Source organism: Podarcis bocagei (assembly GCF_964188305.1).
Source record: "Podarcis bocagei genome assembly, chromosome: 16".
Taxonomy (NCBI): Eukaryota; Metazoa; Chordata; class Lepidosauria; order Squamata; family Lacertidae; genus Podarcis; species Podarcis bocagei.
This window is the reverse complement of record NC_138142.1, coordinates 21,418,334-21,436,304: the sequence shown is the minus strand read 5'-3', so window position 1 is coordinate 21,436,304 and position 17,971 is coordinate 21,418,334. Positions and strand designations below refer to the sequence as shown.

Sequence of the window (17,971 nt, the reverse complement as noted above, 5' to 3'; positions counted from 1 at the left end):
TTTCTGTGTGCTGCTCTGGTTCGCCAGAAGTGGCTTAGTCATGCTGGCCACATGACCCAGATGCTGTACGCCGGTTCCCTTGGCCAATAAAGCGAGATGAGTGCCACAACCCCAGAGTCGGTCACGACTGGACCTAATGGTCAGGGGTCCCTTTACCTTTACCTAAGGCAAGACTGACGTATAGCACAAATGAGAAAGCATTTTTCAGCAGAGGGCAGCATTCCCTTTTGCACAACCTCTGGGAGTCACATGACCCTTGGCAGGGTCAGAAACAAAAGTGGGTGGAGCCATGAGGGTGAATTCTATCTTTGTACAGTAGGGTAGCTGTACACACCCCAGCCGAGCAAGAGCAAATAAGTAAACAGCAAAGCAGGAACAGAGTGTTGGTGTGGCCTCTGGAGAGTCCAGAGGGCCCTGAGGGAAGACTGGAGGGTCGCATTGGTCCCCTGCGCATGTGGTTCTCTGTCCCCATTCAAAATAATAATAAATTTTATTTATACCCCGCCCCCCCAGCCAAGGCTGGGCTCAGGGCAGCTAACAACCAGTAATAAAAACAAGTTGAATGAATACAACTTAAAAAACAAGATTAAAATACAGCAATAAAACATTAAAATGCAGCCTCATCACAGGAGGAGAAAGGAAAAAAGAGGGGGAGGGAATCAAATTGACTCCAAGCCAAAGGCCATGTGGAACAACTCTGTCTTACAGGCCCTGCGCAAAGAAATCAGATCCTGCAGGGCCCTGGTCTCGTGAGGCAGAGCGTTCCACCAGGCCGGAGCCAGAGTTGAAAAGGCCTTGGCTCTGGCTGAAGCTAATCTGACTTCCTTAGGGCCCGGGACCTCTAGGGTGTTGCTATTTATGGACCTTAAGGTCCTCTGTGGGGCATATCGGGAGAGGCGGTCCCGTAGGTACGAGGGTCCTAGGCCATGAGATTCCCCGCAAGTGACACGCCACATGAATGAGATGTCGGCTCTAACCTGATTCTCCAGAGGTCATCGAAGAGGCCTTGCTCCAGCTGAGGCAAGAGTAGCGCAATGGCGGTCTCTGCGTACATGCTTATGATCCTCTGCCCGGCGCGCAAAGCCGTGTCCCGCACGAACTCGTTCTCGTCCGCCAGCGCCTAAGTAGGAGGGTACAAATTACCAAAAAGGGTTGGTTTTGTGGGCGCAGCACAGCGGCTAAGAGTGGGATCTCCAGCCGCCAGAGACTTGGAGGCAATAGCCCTCCTCCACTGAATGCAAGCCTCCATCCCTTCTGGATGGAAGGATTAAAAACCTGCCCTGAAAAGCCTACCTTAAGGATGCAAGGTATGATGGGCCCAACATAAGGTGTGAACTTATCCCCAAAGGTGATGGGCAGGTAGTTGAACATCATGATGTAACCGTCCCGGACATGGGGGGCGATGTCCACTTTGCTTGCTGTAGCCACGATTTCTGGCATAAGTTTCTCCAGCTTCTCCACTCCTAAGCCAGCCATGACTTCAGCCAGACCTGGAAAAGATGGTGTGTTTTGGTGTAACTCTCTTGCTCAGGATCGCACAGGTGTGTATACCCGCAAAAGGTATGATCCCATTGAAATGCAGAATGTGCCACTGGGTTCAGAACAGCCTTCTGAGAATCTCTTACTTTCCTGGGTTTAATAAGACAAAGCAAATAGCTAGCCCTTATGTTTGTGAAGATGTGATCAAACAATGTGTGGGCAGCCTCTGGTAAAATCCCAGAGCCTGGAAGAGATTTCAGTGACTGGAGGACTTCAATGATGTATACAGCTTCCTGCCCCACCCGTGCCCAGGAATAGCAGAATCTGAAATGCCTTGGTGAGGTAAAACCCTGTCTCTTGTGGGTGAGGAGCCACAGCAAAATGGCTGAGCGCATATTGGCACAGAATCTACGTTGACAAATAAGTCTCTCTCGGCATATAAAGCAGCTTCCCAGATTTCCAACGTTCACAACAACTTTGTGAGCTAGGCCATTTAGAAACCTGATCTTGCAAAATGGTGCAACGGGGCGGAGAGTAACTTGAAAGCTGGTGTGGTTGTACCGGCGAGAGTGTCGGACGAGGACCTGGGAGGGACCAGTGTTCAAAATCCCCACTTGGCGGCTGTGAAGCTCACTGGGCGACCTTGGGGGCCGGACACTGCCTCTTAGCACAACCCACCTTTGAATCCTTTTCTCTCGGGTCCTGGTCCAAGACTCTTATCTAACCACACCACCACAATGGCTCTCTCCCATAATAAGTAAATAACTTTGCCTGAGGCTGCCCAACATGCTGGTGAGCTGAGCAGGCAACCAGCCCCCAACTCGCTTGCAGCCAAATCCATTGTTTTTATCAAACGCCAGGAAACAGCATGCTGTCCTTACCCTGGGCGGCCCCAGACCGATCCACCGAACTCTGCTCATACGTCAGGGTCTCCATCAGCCAAGGCAGCAGGTCCTCAAAGCAAGACTCGCCCATCCCCTTCACCATGGCTCCCAGCGCCTTCGCGGATACCGTGCGCACCTGAGAGTCCAAAGGAAAGGATTGTGGGAAACTGGGAGGAAAAGGTGAGGGGGGAAAGGCCACCTAACGAAGGAACTGCACAGGGACGGCGTACCTCAGGCACCGGGTCCAGCAAAGAGGCCTTCAGACCTGGGGTCACACTGGGCAGATAAGGAGCCAGATCCTGAAATGGAGATGGGGACAGGTTAAGTGGGATGAACATCACAAATGGGGATTTTGGGATCAGTGCACATGGACCTTGGAAGGGTGCAGATGGCAAACAGTGCAGATAACACGTGTGCCCTGTTTTTCACTTGGCATCCAGTCCCCCTCCAAACACAGCTGGGAGGACAGCAAACAGTAAAGTCATGGCCTGTAGAGGCTCTGTCCTCAGGGAACCATTTCTACATATGTGGATGGGCTGCAGTTCCTGTAAGGATGGGGAACAACAGTTCCACATGTGGCCCTCCAGGCCTTTCTATCTGGCCCTCGGAACCCTACCCAGGATGCACCTCTCACCAGTCATGATCCACCACCTGCGTATTTTATCTAAATCTATAGCTATCTGCAATGCTTTTTTTCTTTAAAAAAATATGTTTAGGGGTACTCTCATTTTCCTACTCATGAGGTCAAACTCTGTGAAGCCAAACAGATTCACAAAATGCTTAGGGGTATGCATATCCCTGCATCCCCCCAGAAAAATGCACTGGCTATCTGTATATCTATCTACCGTATTTTTCGTTCTATAGGACGCACATTTTCCCCTCCAAAAATTAAGGGGAAATGTGTGTGCGTCCTATAGAGCGAATGCAGGCTGCGCTGCTAAGCCAAAAGCCAGAACAGGAAGACGGAGCACTGCGGAGCGCTCCGTCTCGCTGCTCTAGCTTGGGGACGGCTGCGCGCAAACCTCTCCAGGACAGCGGAGTGCCTTCACCTCGCTGTCCTGCAGAAGCTAGCAAAGCTGTTCCCAAGCCAGAACAGCGAGACGGAGGGCTCCGTCTCGCTGCTCTAGCTTGGGGATTGCTGCGCGCAAACCTCTGCAGGGCAGCGGGGTGCCTTCACCTCGCTGTCCTGCAGAAGCTAGCAAGGCTGTTCCCAAGCCAGAACAGCGAGACGGAGGGCTCCGTCTCGCTGCTCTAGCTTGGGGATTGCTGCGCGCAAACCTCTGCAGGGCAGCGGGGTGCCTTCACCCAGCTGTCCTGCAGAAGCTATCAACGCTGTTCCCAAGCCAGAACAGCGAGACGGAGGGCTCCGTCTCGCTGCTCTAGCTTGGGGACGGCTGCGCGCAAACCTCTCCAGGACAGCGGAGTGCCTTCACCTCGCTGTCCTGCAGAAGCTAGCAAAGCTGTTCCCAAGCCAGAACAGCGAGACGGAGGGCTCCGTCTCGCTGCTCTAGCTTGGGGATTGCTGCGCGCAAACCTCTGCAGGGCAGCGGGGTGCCTTCACCTCGCTGTCCTGCAGAAGCTAGCAAGGCTGTTCCCAAGCCAGAACAGCGAGACGGAGGGCTCCGTCTCGCTGCTCTAGCTTGGGGATTGCTGCGCGCAAACCTCTGCAGGGCAGCGGGGTGCCTTCACCCAGCTGTCCTGCAGAAGCTAGCAACGCTGTTCCCAAGCCAGAACAGCGAGACGGAGGGCTCCGTCTCGCTGCTCTAGCTTGGGGACGGCTGCGCGCAAACCTCTCCAGGGCAGCGGGGTGCCTTCACCTTGCTGTCCTGCAGAAGCTAGCAAGGCTGTTCCCAAGCCAGAACAGCGAGACGGAGGGCTCCGTCTCGCTGCTCTAGCTTGGGGATTGCTGCGCGCAAACCTCTGCAGGGCAGCGGGGTGCCTTCACCTCGCTGTCCTGCAGAAGCTAGCAAGGCTGTTCCCAAGCCAGAACAGCGAGACGGAGGGCTCCGTCTCGCTGCTCTAGCTTGGGGATTGCTGCGCGCAAACCTCTCCAGGGCAGCGGGGTGCCTTCACCTCGCTGTCCTGCAGAAGCTAGCAAGGCTGTTCCCAAGCCAGAACAGTGAGACGGAGGGCTCCGTCTCGCTGCTCTAGCTTGGGGATTGCTGCGCGCAAACCTCTGCAGGGCAGCGGGGTGCCTTCACCTCGCTGTCCTGCAGAAGCTAGCAAGGCTGTTCCCAAGCCAGAACAGCGGGACGGAGGGTTCCGTCTCGCTGCTCTAGCTTGGGGATTGCTGCGCGCAAACCTCTGCAGGGCAGCGGGGTGCCTTCACCTCGCTGTCCTGCAGAAGCTAGCAAGGCTGTTCCCAAGCCAGAACAGCGAGACGGAGGGCTCCGTCTCGCTGCTCTAGCTTGGGGATTGCTGCGCGCAAACCTCTCCAGGGCAGCGGGGTGCCTTCACCCCGCTGCCCTGCAGAAGCTAGCAAAGCTGTTCCCAAGCCAGAACAGCAAGAGGGAGGGCTCCGTCTCGCTGCTCTAGCTTGGGGATTGCTGTGCGCAAACCTCTGCAGGGCAGCGGGACGCTGCGCTCCAAAGGCTTCAGGGATCTTTGAGGCTGGCGGTGGGGGAAAGCAGCGCTTCGCCCCACCGCCAGCCCCACAAGCTCTGGTGAATGTACCTTGAACGCACCTTGTTTTCGAGGGGGAGAACAAGAAAAAAAAATTTTCCCTGTTCTCCCCCTAATATGGTCCGGTGCGTCCTATGATCCGGTGCGTCCAATGGAGCGAAAAATATGGTATCTATCTATCTATCTATCTATCTATCTATCTATCTATCTATCATTGCTTTTTCATATAAATAATTTAAATGACAATAGGCAACAGCAACAAGCTGTCTGTCATTTCTTAAAAAGAGGTCTAACTGCGTCTTAAGGTTGGAACCACTACTCGGAACAAGTTTATGATGCATATGACCAATTCAAGCCCAATAAGTCTCCAGGTGCTTCTGTGAGTCTGGGGAGGTTGCCTTGATTGATCGCTGCATCTCACATAGGAGATGAATGGATGTCAGGAGTTACAGAACTCATCTTGCCTCTGGCTGTCAGTTTCATACCCTGAATCTATTGCATGTTTTTGCCTGGCTGAGATGTGTCTTTGACCTGCAACAATGGCTTGTTTGTCCAGATGGGAGGACAGAGAGAGGCGTGTGTGTAGAAACTAGCCTGCTGTACGAAGGTAAAATTTATATTCATTGCTCCACCCCCTTTTGAGTCTAGCCTACCAATGCCATGTGTCCCCCACAAGAGATAATGTGGCCCTCGAGCTGAAAAAAAGGCTCCCACCCCTGGCTCTGAAGCCTCTCTCCAGCTTACTTTCTGATCCGTCAAGGAGTACATGTTGCCGATAATCTGGGCAGCCATTTTCCTCGTGTCTGTGGAGCGATCCTGGAAAGCCCTCTGGACAATGGGCATGATGAGAGCCAGTGAAGGGGCGTCAATGAAATGGACAAATTTGGTGTCCAGCAGGGTCTGCAGGCACTTCTGCGTCTTTCTGGATGGGTCTGTCAAGGCATCCAACAGGACAGGCGCGATCGCTGTATGGAGGGGAAGAAAAGGAGGAGGACAGGGTCAGGATCAGAGCAAAGAGCCAGCTGATAGTTTGGCAACAACAGTCCGTATATTGGTAACCCATATGCAAAATGCTGCTGGCAACAACCTGTGATGCTTCTGTTGAAAGTGATGCACCGGCTGGCTGTTTTTGACCTGGCTAGATTCAAGCTTTCATTAGATGTCTATAAAGTCCTGTTCCATTCTGGACAGAGGCCAGCAGCTGGTATTCAGAGGTATACTGCTTCAGTACATGGAGGTTCTATCCAGACTCCATAATTAGTAGCCATTGATACATCCAACCTCCATGCTTGGGTCTACCTGCTCCCTCCAGTGTGGGAGAGCCAGTGTGGTGTAGTGGTTAAGAGCGGTAGTCACGTAATCTGGGAAACTGGGTTCGTGTCTCCGCTCCTCCACATGCAGCTGCTGGGTGACCTTGGGCCAGTCACACTTCTGTGAAGTCTCTCAGCCCCACTCACCTCACAGAGTGTTTGTTGTGGGGGAGGAAGGGAAAGGAGAATGTTAGCCGCTTTGAGACTCCTGAAGGGGAGTGAAAGGCGGGATATCAAATCCAAACTCTTCTTCTCCACCAGCAAACTCAGTAGAGTCCATGCCATTATGTACTACGCAACAAGGTCGCTGAGAAACAAGAGGGAGATTTCAGCAGGCCTGGAGGAACCCCACGATTTTCAGAACTATGGAGGGGGAAATGGGAGCAGGGAATCCCAAAGGAGCAACAGCCCACTGAGGACTGTGTATGCTTAGGGACCATGGAACGCCAAATATCTGGAGCAGAAAATAGGAAATAGGCGGGGGAATGGAGTATCCTGGAATAGGGTAGGGTAGAGTTAGGTGGCTGGCTCCCTGAATCTCATGTTTTATTGTGCTTTATTTTTAATTTGCAATGTGGTCCCATTTGTTCCACCTTGCACACCTCAAGAGGAAGATGCTAGTCCGCACAGAAACACAAACTACAAGCTCTTACCCAAGATCTCGGGGTTCCTGATAACCGACCCAATTTGCCGGAGCGCCTGCTGCCCAGCCTTCTGGACCTTCACGTGGGAGTCTGTGAGCACCTCGGTGAGTTTTGGCACAATGTTTGGCAAGCAGGAGGAGAGTTGTTTGGGGGCGCAGTAAGCCATGGCACCCAGCAGCTCCACTGACCCTGGTGGGGAAGAGCAGGAAGGCAGGGAATGATGGAATGATAGAGATAGATAGATAGATAGATAGATAGATAGATAGATAGATAGATAGATAGATATAGATAGAGGTAGAGTTAATAGTCAGTCCACAGGGCAGCCTTACTAGGAAGTCATATTCACCAAGCTCGGTGGGACCTCCCTCCCCAAAATTAAGTGTACAGAGGATTACAGCCACAGTCATGCATGCAGCTTCAAAGGTTTTGGAGAGCTAAGATAAACAGTGACCAACAGAGACTAAATTTCATTCTCAATGGACCCTGCCACCCAACCTTCCCTTTTTTTGCAGGAAATTCCCTTATTCCATCGCTGTTTCCTGCTGCTATCCCGGATTGTTAGATATCCCATAGACTGTCCCCGGGACAGGGGAGTCTGCTGATCCCTTTTTTTCAAGGCTGCTGATCCCTTATTTTCAAATCTGAAAGTTGACAGCTATGCTGCTACCACTACTTAAACAATAAACTTCGAGAGCCTAAGGTTTCCCAAAAGCTGTAAAGATCCTACCTAGTTAAGATGGCTCTTTGCAGAGAATAATACCTGAGCAAAATAAGGCAACGGTGGTATAATCTTCCCGCAAGAACGAAGGAGTTACAGCCATTCCAAAAGCTGTCATTCAGCCTCCCTTCCCTTAAATAAAAAACAAACCCAGTCCGAAGTTCTTACCAGCTTTGGTTCTCCAAGACTCCTCCTCAAGTGCAGCCAGCAACGAAGGCAGAACCAGCTTCACCCCGTGGGCACTCAGGTTACTCATTACAGCCTTGGCGCAATCGTCCGCGGCCTCAAAGGAAGGAAATGGAGAAGTCACAACTGGCCTCAAGCCACTTCAAGATCCAGCAGCCAAACATTATGGAGGATCAGTCTCACTCCAGCAATGAACCGTGTGTGCTGGGGTGGGGGCACCAGAAAACAAAAATCTAAGGTGAGGTAGCCACTGCAGTGTCTTCCAGGTGAATGTTGAACTACAACTCCCATCATTCCTGGCCATGCTGGCTGGGGCTGATGGAATTTGGAGTCCATTAACATCCGGAGTTCTCAGCACTGGCTGCCCCTGGGGCAAGGGAATCGCCATACAATTATTTGTCATGCATTTTTACGCTCATCAGCAGTAGCAGACTGGAGCGAGTTTCTCTGTCTCCAGCCAGGACCCGCATAATGTTTTTTAAGGTGTTATGCTTGTGATATACAGTTGCGCTCTTATCTGATTTTCACCTAGTTTTAAGGAATTCCTTCTTGGGTGTTTACTGCGTAAGTATGCTAATTAAGAGATTATTATGTCCAGCAGCATCTGGTTGGACAGAGTGTGAACAACATGCTGGAAGAGAGGACCCTGATCCTGCAGCCAGGTGCTTCTTATGTTCTTATGCAGTAAGGTGGCTACTTCCACCGTGGGGAACAAGGGGCTGGACCTGGGGCAGAGGGTGGGTGGGTGGCTTTGGCCTAATCCAGCAGCCCAATGCTTCTTCCGTCCTTAACCCACTGCCCTGGGAACACCAGGGGCTTCTTACCTCTCGGACGTACTGATTCCCGTCTCCGAAGCAAAGCAGCAGGTGGGGCAAGACGTGGACCACGTAAGGCTCAAAGAGCTTCCCAAGCATGCTGCAGAGCATCTCAAAGGCGAACAAGGCCCCTAAATGGGAGGCAAACAAGGCTTTTATCAGGGCAAGGGGCAGACTGGCAAGCCTTCAGCTGCAGTTAGGACTCTTTTTAAGAAATAACAGACCAGCTGCTATTGTTGTTGCTGCCTATTGTCATATAAATTATGTATATGAAAAAGCAATGATAGATAGACAGACAGACAGACAGATACAGATAGGTAGCCATGTTGGTCTGCCATAGTCAAAATAAAAAAATTCCTTCCAGTAGCACCTTAAAGACCAACTAAGTTAGTTCTTGGTATGAGCTTTCGTGTGCATGCATGTATCTGAAGAAGTGTGCATGCACACGAAAGCTCATACCAAGAACTAACTTAGTTGGTCTTTAAGGTGCTACTGGAAGGAATTTTTTTCTTTAGACAGATAGATAGATAGACAGACAGACAGATACATACATACATACATACATACACACACACACAGATAGCCAGTGTGTTTTTCGGGGGGGGGATGCAGGGGTACACATACCCCTAAACAATTTGTGAATCTAAGTTTGGCCTCATGAATAGGAAAATGAGAGTACCCCTAAACATATTTTTTTAAAGAAAAAAAGCACTGCAGATAGCTATAGATTTAGATAAAATACACAGGGGGTGGATCATGACTGGTGAGAGGTGCATCCTGGGTAAGGTTCTGCTGGCCAGATAGAAAGGCCTGGAGGGCCACATGTGGCCCCTGGATCTGTTGTTCCCCATCCCTACAGGAACTGCAGCAGATCCACATATGTAGAAATGGTTCCCTGAGGACAGAGCCTCTACAGGCCATGACTTTGCTGTTTGCGAAACATTAAAATTTGCAAGTCCCTAATAAACTACAAGAATTTGCTGAAAATAATAAACTACAAGAATTTGCTGAAATGGCCCAATTGACAAATAGCCTGAGAGGCAATTCAAAACGAAAATTTATGGGAAAATGGGATAGAGATAAGATATATGTTAAAAAATATAGTAAAGGTACGTTATCTATGCTAGCATTCGATTGACGCTGGAGAAAAACTGAGTTGAGAAACAAGATCAAGGGTACATATTAGTATAGGAATGTATTAGATAAAATGTAAAGAAATATAAATAATAAGAGTACATTCACTTGTAAAAAAAGGAATATACAACGAGATTTGACAGTCTGTAGTGCTGGTACAAATACTATTTTGGAATAGTACAAATACTATTTTGGAATAGTTTTGTGTCTTTGCTTTTTCTCCCCCCCCCCCTTTTTTTTTAAGGTATATAAATTTTGTATATAAACTTTGTATGCATGTTGGAAATTCTATTATAATAAGCCCTGTAATGTAATATGACAATGTATGCATTTGTAACAAACATACATACATACATAAATAAATAAATAAAGGAAAAATTTGCATGTCCCTTAGCGCAAGAGCCCGTCATCTAGCAAGCAGAGAACATTGGGTGAGGTTCCAAGCAAGCAAAACACCCACCCACATCAGGGGCAGAAGTCCTAAATAAGTTAAGATGGGGAGAACAGGGGGAGAATCTGCCAATCAATTCACCTTCTCGCCGCCGGAAGTTCTTCTTGTCCTGGATGGCATCTGTTAGCGTGGCCATCATTTCCTGCTGTTTGAGGGAGAGGATGCCCAAGCCTTTCACCAGGCCAGCCAGCCCATAAGCGGCTCCTTTCCGCTCGGCGTACTTATCGGACTCCAGCAGCAGCTGCAGCAGCTTCTGAATCATCCCTCCTGCATCCTCCTTGATGGCAGGCACCAGGGGCGGCAAGCAGCTGGCCACGGACTCCTGGACCTACAGGGATCACCGTGACAAGAATGCAATTCAAGCAAAAGTTACCCTGGGCTGACTCAGGGGCCAGTCATAGAAAGTGAATTTGGTAAAGGAAAAGGACAACGGGGCGAGCTCCCGTGGCTCAGTCCCTGCTCCTGCCAACCTAGCAATTCAAAAGCACGTCAAAGTGCAAGTAGATAAATAGGTACCGCTCCGGCGGGAAGGTAAACGCTGTTTCCGTGCGCTGCTCTGGTTCGGCAGAAGTGGCTTAGTCATGCTGGCCCCATGACCCGGAAGCTGTACGCCGGCTCCCTCGGCCACGACTGGACCTAATGGTCAGGGGTCCCTTTACCTTTACCTTTTTAAAGACCACTGGACGGTTAAGTCCAGGCAAAGGTGACTATGGGGTTGCAGTGCTCATCTCGCTTTCAGGCAGAGGGAGCCAGCAATTGTCCACAGACAGCTTTCTGAGTCATGTGGCCAGCATGGCTAAACTGCTTCTGGTACAACAAAACACCGCAACAGAAAGCAGAGCGCACAGAAACGTCATTTACCTTTCCACCACAGCGGTACCTATTTATCTACTTGCACTGGTTTGCTTTTCAACTGCTAGGTTGGCAGGAGCTAGGGACAAAGCAATGGGATTCGAACCACCGACCTTCTGATGGGCAAGCCCAAGAGGCTCAGTGGTTTAGACCACAGCACCACCCGCATCCCAGTGAATTTGGTATGATTAGGCAGGTGGATGATTTGCTCCCTAATGGAATATAATGCACTTTTTATTACTGTCCCCCATTGTTTAAAAGACACTTTTATAACTGACCCTAATTAAGACAGGTTAAAAAAAAGATTTGATGACCAGTCCATTTTAGAAAGGAAGGGCCGTGAGATAAACCAGGTAAAAGGGACACTGCTTCCTGGGTCTCCTGGAGCAAAGTCAGGTCAGGAGCAACCTCCTCAAAATGTGCCTCTTTATTACTATTTCCTTTTTAGAAAAAGTATCACGGGCAGCCAAATTCTGAAAGCAAAGCTCAAAGACCTCACTATTTTCAGGACCCTCTGTCATACGTGAATTCATTTTCAATCTTTTGTAGCTCTCCCACACAGAGATAAAGACCACATTCGCACAACACCCTAAACCGTTGTTTAGTGCGAGTAGAGTCAAATGAGTCACAGCAAGCCTCTCAAGCAGCCAGGGAAAGGAGACAGCAAGCTTTCGCTTTGGCTTAACCGCAGTTTGTCATTTCACCCGAACTGACAAACTGTGGTTAATATTAACTGCAGTCTGAAACAAGGCAATGCGAAACCAGTTAACGTCAACCTCAATTTGGACAAAATAACACTGCAATGAAGCAAAAAGGGAAGCAATAATCTTCAAATTTCATAGTATACTTAAGCACCATTCTATTGCTGCGTGTTTAACTGATTTGTTTCTCATGGTATGCCACTGCCCCCTGGTGGACTGCCTGCAGACTACTGCATTAACCAAACTACCAAAAGAGTCAAAACGAACCGAAAATGCAAAACTGGTTCAGAGATCTCTTCTCAGCGTTTTGAACCCGCCCCCAAAAAATCTCATACCTTGCTCCCGTCTCCGCAAAAGTGTCAAGGAAAAGAGAAAGAGCTTACCTGTTGGGATGGAGTGGAAAGGGCTGCTATCAGTTTGGCAACGATCGGCTTGACTTTCGGATCGCTTTTGTCCAAATGTTTGGCCAGGGAGCCCATCAGAATGACGACACTCTGCCGGACGGCATCATAGCTGGCATCGTTTGGCGCATCCTTCAGGAACTCCTCAAACACAGGCAGCAGGGAGTTGACACTGTCCTGAAAAGCCGTAGGACACACACACGATAGCATTAACCGTGATTTCAAAGACCTGGACGCAATGGTGAGCTAGATGAACCAAAAGACCAAGTCAATATAAGGCCGTTTCCTTCCGATGTATCTTAATGCCTACCTTGCCATGGGTATTGAGCGCCGAGAGGGCTGCGTCCAGCATGCACGTCCGGACTTCAGAGTTGCGATCGTTAAGGGCATCCGGTACAAAGAACTGGAAGAGAGGCTTCACCTGCGAACTGTCCAGGTGCTCAGAGAGCTTGTTCAGGGCCAACGCAATGCCACACCTGTAAAGGTAACATGGTAGCTATGGTTCCGAAGGGCCATGGTTCAGTGGCAGAGCAGCATCTGCTCTGCCTGAGGAAGGTCCCAGGTCTTTCTAGGTAGGGCTGGGAATGTCTCCTGCCTGAAACCTGGAGAGGCACGACCAGTTAAGTCAGTACTGAGCTAGACTGACTCAGCATATGGAAGATTCTTGCGTTCCTATGTTTTTAAACCAGGGTTTAGGGCTGGGCAATATATCTATATTTCATTCAAAACCAGTTTGAAGTCCCTATTGTGATATTGGTTTCATAATTTTTCACCTGGCAATATGATGTTGTGTGTGTGTGTGTGTGTGTGTGTAGCTAGTACTACTGTGCTAAGAGGAAGACACGCTTGACAAATCCACACTGTGATCAGCTCCCGCCCGGAAACCAATATCCCCACTGTGGAAGGACGTGTGGATCCAAAATTGGCCTCCACAGTCACTTACGGACTCATTATTAAAACCGTGTTTATGGAAGACAATCTTACTCGGCTACGAGTGATCGCAAAAAGAAGAAACTAGTACTTTGCAAAAATCACAATGTAGGAAAAACCATGAAGCCTACCAGTGCTTCTACATAGCTTCATCTTTATTTCAGACACCGTGCTGTATCAGTATATTGCAATGTTTAGCTGGTGATATATCGCAATGTTGAAAACCAGGTATCGCCCAGCCCTACTAGCTACCAGGTCAGGGATGCTGGGAATGGTAGTCAAAAAACAGCCAGAGACACAAGTTTGGGAAACCCCAATTTAAACTATTACGTTTACACCTCGCCTTATAACGTCAGAGACCTGAAGCACCTCAGCTGGATAGAGAGAGTCAGAATTTTAATTTAAGTAAGGACTACCTGGCTTCCCACTGGTCGGGTGGAGATTCAGATATCACACGTCCCAGGGCATCCAAAACCGGTGGAGGCCTCTGTTCAGGAGAAACAGACATTCCGTCAGAAAACCCAGCAAAGGAGCTTATAAAAGCTGAACACACAGTCAAAATCCAGGTGCAAAACAAATAAGGGGGAGGGAGGGGGCAGGGACAGAAGCACACCATGCTAGACATAAGTTTCTCTGTAACACCAGGGTGTGGGGAACCTGTGGCCCTGTAGATGTGGCTGGAATCTGACTCAAGAGCTACCAGCCATGGTGTCAAGGGCAGCACACCTCATGAGTACTGGATGATGGGAATCACAAGTGGGGAGAACGCTGCTGTGATTGGATCCTGCTTGCAGGCTTCCCATTGGGGCATCTGCTTGGCCACTGGGAGAACAGGATGCTAGACTGGATGGGCATTTGGCATTTGATCCAGCAGCCAGGCTCTTGCTGTGTTCTGTTGTGTTTTATTCCACAATGCTTTAACCAGTATTGCTCTCCCCACACCTGGTGCTTGAACTACCATATTGCTTTATGGTCATCATTTGTCAGGTAACCGTGTCAGGAGAGCTGTCCCATTGGGGCATCTGACTGGCCAGTGGATGCTTGACTAGGTGGACCATTGGCCTGACCCAGCAGGCTCTTCTTATCCTCATTATCACAGAACAAGGACACTGAAGGGCCTGAAAGACCTTCTTTGGCTCCCAGGACGTTTCCGAGCACAATTCAAAGCGTTGGTGCTGACCTTTAAAGCCCTAAATGGCCTCAACCCAGTATACCTGAAGGAGCGTCTCCACCCCCATTGTTCTGCCTGGACACTGAGGTCCAGCTCCAAGGGCCTTCTGGTGGTTCCCTCTGTGCGAGAAGTGAGGTTACAGGGAACAAGGCAGAGGGCCTTCTTGGTGGTGGTGCCTGCCCTGTGGAACGCCCTCCCACCAGATGTCAAGGAAATAAACAACTATCTGACTTTTAGAAGAAATCTGAAGGAAGCCCTGTTTAGGGAAGTTTTTAATGTCTGATGTTTTATCGTGTTTTTAATATTCTGTTGGGAGCTGCCCAGAGTGGCTGGGGAAACACAGCCAGATGGGCAGGGTATGTATGTATGTATGTATGTATGTATGTATGTATAAATAAATAAATAAATAAATAAAACCACTACTACTACTACTACTACTACTACAGGGACGCGGGTGGCGCTGTGGGTTAAACCACAGAGTCTAGAGCTTGCCGATCAGAAGGTTGGCGGTTCGAATCCACGTGACGGGGTGAGCTCCCGTTGCTCTGTCCCTGCTCCTGCCAACCTAGCAGTTCGAAAGCGCGTCAAAGTGCAAGTAGATAAATAGGGACCGCTCCGGCGGGAATGGAAACGGCATTTCCATGTGCTGCTCTGGTTCGCCAGAAGCGGCTTAGTCATGCTGGCCACATGACCCGGAAGCTGTACGCCGGCTCCCTCGGCCAATAAAGCGAGATGAGCGCTGCAACCCCAGAGTCGGTCATGACTGGACCTAATGGTCAGGGGTCCCTTTACCTTTATCTTTAATATTCTGTTGGGAGCTGCCAAGAGTGGCTAGGGAAACCCAGCCAGATGGGCAGGAAATAAACAAACAAACAAACAAACATTGCTGCCAGGTGAAAGCACACAAGGATAGTTCACAGGAATGTAGTTTGGGAGGAGGAGAGGTATGGCCTAGGGAGTGTCCCGAGGACTGGGGACACCTAGAGGTCTCAGTGCCACAGCCCCTAAGCCAGAGGTTCCCCCCAATCTTGCTCTAGACCTCCCCCCAGCCCCTCCTCACGAATGGCTTACATAGAGTTTCTCCTGATAGATCTCCATCAGTTTGGTCATGACGTCCCTCGTCTGGCTTCGATACTGCTCAACGCTCTTGGAAAGGGCCTCAGCGCCAGCCTGGCGCACGGCTTCCTCGTAGTGGATGACATCTTTAATGAGGACCGAACAGATGTCAGGCTGCAACTCCAGACCCATCGACTCCCAAAGCCTGTAAGAGACGAAAACCGAAGGTCATCCTCCAGGTATCAAAGAGCCACCCCTGTCTCGTATCAGGCAGTGACGAGGGGAGTTTTCAGCAGGTAGCGCGTTCCACAACCAAGCTGCGACCAGTGAAAAAGCCTGCCTCTGCGTCAAGGTGGGCCAATAATTGTTAGGCCCTGGCAAGACTTAGGAGGGTTCCATTTGTTAGGCAATACTCTGCAGACGCAGTTTCCTATGTTCATTGGTCAAAGCACTTCCTCAGGTCCTGGCGGAGAAGCATCATCTGACATTTGAGCAATGTGTATCTGGTGCAAAAAACAAACAAACAAGAGCATCTCTTTGGTGGGACAGCAAATTCTCACCTCTGGGCCAGCGTCCTGATTGCTTCTTCCTTGTCGAAATTCACCACCCAGAGACGGCGCAAAAGGTTCATCCCATTCTTCTCATCGCTGTCCGGCGTTGGCAGCACCAACTGCAGCTCCATCAAGCCCTGAAGATCAGAACAGGACAAGTCAGTAGAAAGCCTTCCTCCCCAGCCCCTTTGTATTCCAAAACTGCCATGAGAAGTGACGTCCCCTTTCCAGGGGTTGCAAATGCATGCATTAAGGCTGTTCAGGTATTACTTTGCAGGCACACGCTTGCAGCAAGATTGGGAGGGGGTGCCGCATTCTGAGAACCAGGCATGCAGACCCAGAGGGCCACATTAGGCCCCCAGGCCTGGGATTCCCTAATACAGCTCCACAAACGTATCTTCCTCCAGTGTTGGATGGGAAGCCACCCATCCCCCCACCTCCTCCCCTGTGCTGGCTGGAAAGAGGTCCCAACTGACCCGGAGGGCTGCATCTCGGACATTCATGCACGGGGACTGAAGGGCTTGGAGTAACACATCCACTTCTTCCTGTTCTGCATAGGCACAGCCGTCCTCTCCACTGCTGCTGGCACACAGGGCGGTCAGGGCATTGGAAGCCAAGACCTGACAAGAGGCAAGAGAGCTTAAAATCAGACAGCGAAGGAATATAATTGTTGCCATACAAATTCATAGGCACAAAGCCACCAGAGGGGCACAAGAAGAACATTAAAACACACTCTGGAAGAAATAAAAACTGATTCAACCAACTAAAAACCATGGAACCAAAACAACAACAAAGCAATTCCATCAGATATAAAATTGATATTCCATGAATGGCCGGGTTGCACCCTCAAGGGAAAGCACAATTGTTTTCAGTAGATACCTAAACATAATCTCATTAATGGCACCAAACTGGAAAATCCATGAGTGAATCAATCAATTGCATTCATAAACCATCTTTCCTCCGAGGAGTTCAAGGTAGCATCCATAGTTCCTCCCCTCTCAATTTTATCCCCACAATAACCCTGTGGGGTAGGTTAGGGCTGAGAGACAGTGAGCCTCATGGCCGAGTGAGGATTTGAACCCTCGTCTCCCAAATCCTTGTCCAGCACTCTAACCACTGTGCCACACCGGCTCACAATGTACTCAGGCACTGCATAACATATTAATACGGGCACTGTACAGAAAACCCGGAAGACAGTTAACATTAGAAGTATGGGAGCCGAATACAGGTTTAACAGGACCAACAAAGACCAGATAAAAAGAGCTACGGGGGCTCTGCATCTGGTATGCGAGCTGTTGCTGTACTAGAATGGGTGGCCAGCTCACCTGTAAGCGTGGAGAGCCTGTCCCGATCACTTTACTCAGGAGCCGCAGCATCTCTGTGCGAGGCAGTAACTCGGGTCCGTTCTGACAGGTGACCGGGGGAAAGAGGGGCAAAAGAGAAATGCAAACAATTGTCATTTAAAAAAAGGCAACTGCCCAACCAACAATGAATAATCATCCTCATCATGCAATGAAGCTGGGGGATTTGGAATGGCACACAGAAGGTGAGCACTCTGTATTTTATGTACTTAACAAAATTTACATACTAGTCGATTTACTAAGTTGCTGTTATTATTTACATTTACCATATTTTTCCGTCTATAAGACAACCCCATGTATATTTTGGGGGACTCACGATTTAAGAAAATGGGGGAGATGTATCTGTGTGTAAGACGCCCCCTAATTTTTGACATTCTTTTTTAGGGGGGGAAACCTAGTCTTACACACAGAAATATACTGTGTATGTTGCTTTTTCAAAGCAGCTTACAACAGAACAAAATGTGAATCGATACATCGCTAAAATAGCGGTTGAATACTAAAATGTAACACCCAAATCCAGGAAATACAGTGGTGCCTTGGTTCTCAAACGGCTTGGCTCCCAAACGCCGCAAACCCGGAACTGTTCTGGTTTGTGAACGGTTTACGGAAGCCCAACATCCGACGCGGCTTCTGCTTGCCTGCAGGAATCTCCTGCAGCCAATCAGAAGTCGTGCCTTGGTTTTCGAACGGTTTCAGGAGTCGAAC

General features: G+C 49.6%; 1 protein-coding gene across 1 annotated transcript in view; it reads right to left on the bottom strand.

Moving 5' to 3' along the window:
* The window catches only part of GCN1 (GCN1 activator of EIF2AK4), a 71,179-nt gene that overhangs the window by 27,236 nt on the left and 25,972 nt on the right, over positions 1–17,971 (bottom strand). Inside the window, exons 27-42 of the mRNA XM_081175322.1 lie at positions 17,231–17,311; positions 16,382–16,525; positions 15,915–16,042; positions 15,370–15,559; positions 13,544–13,614; positions 12,508–12,673; positions 12,180–12,374; positions 10,325–10,571; positions 8,668–8,789; positions 7,826–7,940; positions 6,949–7,128; positions 5,730–5,950; positions 2,594–2,662; positions 2,361–2,499; positions 1,294–1,490; positions 978–1,120 (exon numbers count right to left, since the gene is read on the bottom strand). Of these exons, the coding sequence (XP_081031448.1) occupies positions 978–1,120; positions 1,294–1,490; positions 2,361–2,499; positions 2,594–2,662; positions 5,730–5,950; positions 6,949–7,128; positions 7,826–7,940; positions 8,668–8,789; positions 10,325–10,571; positions 12,180–12,374; positions 12,508–12,673; positions 13,544–13,614; positions 15,370–15,559; positions 15,915–16,042; positions 16,382–16,525; positions 17,231–17,311 (2,408 nt within the window). The remainder of the gene's footprint in view (positions 1–977; positions 1,121–1,293; positions 1,491–2,360; positions 2,500–2,593; positions 2,663–5,729; positions 5,951–6,948; positions 7,129–7,825; positions 7,941–8,667; positions 8,790–10,324; positions 10,572–12,179; positions 12,375–12,507; positions 12,674–13,543; positions 13,615–15,369; positions 15,560–15,914; positions 16,043–16,381; positions 16,526–17,230; positions 17,312–17,971) is intronic.